At 43.6% G+C, this 5,726-nt stretch overlaps 1 protein-coding gene across 1 annotated transcript; it reads left to right on the top strand.

The window, feature by feature from the left end:
• Positions 1-2,702: 2,702 nt before the first annotated feature.
• Positions 2,703-3,416, top strand: LOC306912894 (EEF1A lysine methyltransferase 2-like; the record flags this gene model as incomplete). Its single annotated transcript, XM_079489348.1, has 1 exon — positions 2,703-3,416. One exon carries the CDS (start codon positions 2,703-2,705, stop codon positions 3,414-3,416), a length of 714 nt encoding a protein of 237 aa, XP_079345474.1.
• Positions 3,417-5,726: the final 2,310 nt, after the last annotated feature.

Below are 5,726 nucleotides of genomic sequence, written 5' to 3'. Positions count from 1 at the left end.
CGTAACGCCATCAACAAATTAATCACAGTGGCTATAAAAACTCTAAAAATAGTGACTAATGATGAAATCAATGGCAATTTTGGCTGACTGCCGTTCTTCAATCACACGTGCTCTTCGTTATTGTGAGGCTATAGTTTTCGCCCCTGTCTGTGAGCAGCTGACTGTTTCCTCCTGTCTGTGAGCAGCTGACTGTTTCTGTCTGTGAGCAGCTGACTGTTTCTGTCTGTGAGCAGCTGACTGTTTCTGTCTGTGAGCAGCTGACTGTTTCTGTCTGTGAGCAGCTGACTGTTTCTGTCTGTGAGCAGCTGACTGTTTCTGTCTGTGAGCAGCTGACTGTTCCTGTCTGTGAGCAGCTGACTGTTTCTGTCTGTGAGCAGCTGACTGTTCCTGTCTGTGAGCAGCTGACTGTTCCTGTCTGTGAGCAGCTGACTGTTTCTGTCTGTGAGCAGCTGACTGTTTCTGTCTGTGAGCAGCTGACTGTTTCTGTCTAGTGAGCAGCTGACTGTTCCTGTCTGTGAGCAGCTGACTGTTTCTGTCTGTGAGCAGCTGACTGTTCCTGTCTGTGAGCAGCTGACTGTTTCTGTCTGTGAGCAGCTGACTGTTTCTGTCTGTGAGCAGCTGACTGTTTCTGTCTGTGAGCAGCTGACTGTTTAGCTAATAACTGAACCGTCAAATAGAAAATTCCTGGAATTCCTACAATGCTCAATTTTTCCACCATTCAGCGTTTTCTTCAAAACACAGTATTTGCTACTCGGCTACTCCTAAAAACTCACACACAAATCCGGGAAAACATTATCACCTGGAGTCATGTGATCAAGATGTAGCCGTCCGATTTGCCATACACCATTTCAATGCCATGCATATACAGTATAATGGGCATATCGGTTGGATCAGCACGTGCCCAATTTGTGTTGTATTTGGATGAGCAAAGCGTTCGGATCTGTGGCTCTGAGCAGTCAGATCTCCATATGCTTATAGGGCGGATTTGTTTATGGTTATGTGTGAAGCGTACGTTCTGCAGTGGTGCAAAGTAACTAAGTACTTGTACTTAAGTACTGTACTTGAGTACAATTTTGAGGTATTTGTACTTTACTTGAGTATTTCCAATTTCCAGCACTTTTACTTCTACTCCATTACATCTCAGAGCCAAAATGTGTACTTTTACCCCACTAATTATTTGAATTAGTTACTCTAGTTACTTTGGTGATTTTAATTTTGATTAGAAAACATACTTCAACCCTATACATTTCGGCCATTTGAAAATAGCCGATCTACAAGCTCACAATGCGTCGCGACTCGCAACGCAACGCATTGTGAGCTTGTAGATCTGCTATTTTCAATAGATTTTGTACACATTTTGAACTTGTGAAATGGCACAGGCCTCACTCACTCAGACCTTTAAAACATTGATGCATGCTTGTTGTATGAATGTTGTGAGTGTCATGGCCGCCCCAATGCATTTCCAATGGAAGTCACATGGTTTGTAGTCCACATTTTGGACTACAAGCTGTTGTATGGCTTTCGGCTGTGTTTCGACTGCGCCCCTCCCCCTCATACAACACAAATGTTGTGTCAAACCATGTGACTCCCATTGGAAATGCATTGGGGCAAGCTGTGTCACACCCTTTGTATACAACAAGCATACAGCAATCTGTTGCGACCGTGTGAGTGAGGCCACATTCTGCACAATGAGTACTTTTAGAACTTTAAGTACATTTTGTACTTTTACTCAAGTACATTTTCAATTCCGTACTTTTACTTGTAAGGCCTCACTCACACGGTCGCAACAGATTGCTGTATGCTTGTTGTATACAAAGGGTGTGACACAGCTTGCCCCAATGCATTTCCAATGGGAGTCACATGGTTTGACACAACATTTGTGTTGTATGAGGGGGAGGGGCGCAGTCGAAACACAGCCGAAAGCCATACAACAGCTTGTAGTCCAAAATGTGGACTACAAACCATGTGACTTCCATTGGGGCGGCCATGACACTCACAACATTCATACAACAAGCATGCATCAATGTTTTAAAGGTCTGAGTGAGGCCTTAGGAAGTAGTTCTAAATGGCAGTATTGGTACTTTTACTTAAGTAAAACAATTGAGTACTTTTTCCACCACTGACGTTCTGTAACGTTCAAACCTGGATAGTTCGAGCGGCGCGACCGGGTGTGGTGCGAACGAGACGACGTGAACGAAGCGCACGGCCCCCTTGATGTTGTTCGGAGCCCGAGTGCTTTTATTCATCCAAAAACAATATACAAGCCTTTTGCAAAGACACATTCAACCGAGCCATCTTTAGCGTTTTCTAGCTCAGCTGTACTGTAGGTGTTTCGAGGTACGAAATGGAACGAGCGGATCCATTTGGTTACACTTCCAAAGTTATTTACGGTGTACTTTTTATATCTATTATACCAATATCACTGGAGTGAAGGGACATTTTTTATTATTATTTTTCTTACACCGACTTGCACGACCAAAGTGAAACGATTGAAGCGACTGGAAACAAATATATATCTTCAGGTTTGAACGCACCTTGAATAACCATCAATATAACGTTAGAGCATGTCTATTTCTGTGCATCCATCTGTCTGTGCGTGTGTCCCCTGCATATGTTGAGTATGTTTGTCTGCACATATATGGAGATCCATGCTGTCGTCAATATGACGTCATGCGACTTGCCAATTTTAATGCAATGTCGGCATGGCAGATAGTATGGATTCCACGCGTGGCAGTTATGTTACCCCAGAATCAGATGAAGACAGAGGCTCAGAGGACAATTTCTGTCCTTCGAAACTCGGAACGAAAGAATACTGGGATGAAGTATACGAAAGGGAACTGGAGACATTCAGAGACATCGGAGACGTCGGAGAAATATGGTATGGTGAGGAAATGATGAGCCATATCCTCCGCTGGATGGACAAAGCCCAAATTCCAGAGCATGTTGCCATCCTCGATATAGGCACTGGAAATGGAGCCTTAATAGTTGAACTGGCTAAACACGGTTACACAAACATACTGGGTGTAGATTACTCTGCGGTGTCTGTGGAACTGGCCAGAAGTCTTCTGGAGACCAAGGGCATTACCGGTGTTACCGTGAGTCAGATGGACTTTTTGAGCTGCTTCGGGGAGCTGAGGGGATTTGACGTTTGCATCGACAAAGGAACATTTGACGCCATTAGCCTAAACCCGGACAAGACGGAAGAGGCCAAAGGACGCTATGTCCAGGCTCTAAGAGATGCACTGAAGGAGGGGGGCTTCTTCATCATCGCTTCCTGTAACTGGACGAAAGACCAGCTGCTACAGCGGTTCAGCGAAGGTTTTGAGTTCGTGCAGGAATTTCCCACACCCTGTTTCCGGTTTGGTGGTAAGACAGGCAGCAGTGTAACAGCTCTTACCTTCAAGCGACTTCATTGAATCACACCAATGCCAGATGTGTGTTTTTTTAAATGTATATTTTCCTTCAATTACTGTCACTCTGTGATCCGCTGACATGGACCACCGGTACTCTGATGGGTATATCGCATAAACAGGTCTAAGCATGCCAATAGTAGGTAATATTTTTGATTTATTTCCCCCCATAAATGGAGACAATGGATGCATATGTTGGGATCGTGGCATGCACAGATAGACACTAGGGGGTGCCCTTTTCCCTCTGGACAAATGTGCCCTTTTGATAATTTATTTTGTTTGTTTTAACAATGTACACTGTACAGTATGTGGACCATGGTGACATTGATCAATTCTTGATAAAAAGCTTCTAATATATTATTTAGGCCCCAAAATCTATAAATCTCACACTATTAAGGCAACTGGCCGGTTCCATGCGCTGCACAAGGCGCCCTTTTTTCACTTGAGCACCTGCCCCTCTAAATGTCTGTGCACGCCACTGGTTGGGATGAAAAGGGTCTTAACCCTATAAATCGGTAATTTGATTTGCAAAAGATTTGAACAATTTACACTCCCTTCAAGTGATTTATTTAGGTATCTCCAAATAAGACATTATATCATAGATCATTAAGAAAGAGATATGGTTAGTATTAGTAAGAACCCAAACTAAATCGAAGACTATGTTATTAGTATTGCAGATTATTTTTTAGAATTACAGGGAATGAATAAGACCCCCATGCAGGGGGATCTATAGAAACAGAGCCTGTATACAGGTGGATGCTGGGGAGGCGGTGGGATTTGCAAGAACTTCATGAGCAGCAGGTTAGCAGCAAGCGAGGCAGGGAGACAGCAGCAGCAGCGGCGCACGACCGCACAGCAGGAGAGAAGCCAGGAATGAGCAGGTAGGTAGATTTTAAATAGCCGCTCTGATCAGGTAAAGAGTGCATGAGACTAGTCACCTGATCAGGTAGGCACGCTCACGAGTTGCCTGCAGCCTGAACTAGCTATGCAGGCTTCGCATAATTAATTGAAGACAATACTTGGGGAGACATGTGTGAAAGCTGTCACAAAGGAATCAATAGTCAGCTGTGGAAGGAATTTGATTGGAAACTCAAAATTAGATACTTTCAATACTAATTAGATATTTCAATTACACACACATTTTTAGGAATTGTCCAATAATTCTAGGGGTTTGAAAAAAGTTTAAAAGGAAATCGAAAGTGTTTAGGGTTGAGTATTTGTTTTGGTCCCGAGTTATTCCTGCTGTGAATTATATTTATACCTGAGAGTTCGGTGGCACGGATCAGAGATATATATTAAGGATACTTTTACTATGCCAAGAAAATGGAAGGAGATAAAACCTCCTACCATAACCCAATATTATAGGACTAAAGCAGGTCTACATAATGAAGGAAATGACTGCAAGGTTACAACAGAAAATGGACCGATTCATATAAAGATGGACTAACCCGTCCCATCCACACCCTAACCCATGTAGCCCGGGAGCCACAGGCCCAAAAGCTCAAGGAATAGAGATGCGACCGATATCATTAATCTCCGTCCTATTTATCAATCGCCGTCTCGGGCAACTGACCGTGAACTTGACGGTGATCTCCGTCTGGGGCCCTTAAACTGTTAACCTGTGATGTCATGACAGCCTACTTTTTATTTGTGTTTTTGTCAGGTGAAACCTGACTAATGAAAGCTCATGAAATGTACATGACAGATCGACACCCTAGTCATACTGACGTGGTGATGTGATTGGCTGCTTCTAGCCAATGGGACAGCAAGCAACGACAAAGCTCCCTCTGGTCAATGGGAAGGGGAGAGGCAAATACAGTGCAGAGCAACGCAGCAGAGAAGCATGCTCACACTGACAGGGTGACTATTCACTTAGTCATTAAGGTCCACAGAATGAGAGGTCTGCTCTGCCGGAAACATCGCAAAAACAAATTTCATCATTTCATCTTTAAGTAGCATGTGACATGTCAAACTACTAGGGGGTTGTCATGATTCTGAATCCATTCCAAGCATTAGTTTTGCATGAAAAACACTCCTTGGCCTAATTCAGCAATAGCCACTTGCCCAAATGTGCCCAAATGTGCTGACCTCATCACATTTGCTTGGAATGGATTCAGAATCATGTAAACCCTATAGTTTGACATGTCACATGCTACTTAAAGCATGATGAAATGTGGAATGTTTTGCCTTATATTGGTTGTCTATGATGTGGACCTGGTCAGAGCCGCATCTAATAGAAGAGTTACGATATTGAGGGGGCGGAAACCGAGTGCTCGAGCGCTGTTCATGCAGCCTGAACTGAGACAAGCTGGAGTT

This window comes from Electrona antarctica (genome assembly GCF_951216825.1).
Source record: "Electrona antarctica genome assembly, chromosome: 20".
Lineage (NCBI taxonomy): Eukaryota > Metazoa > Chordata > Actinopteri > Myctophiformes > Myctophidae > Electrona > Electrona antarctica.
Note: the sequence above shows the minus strand (reverse complement) of the source record. Positions and strands in the feature narration are given on the sequence as shown.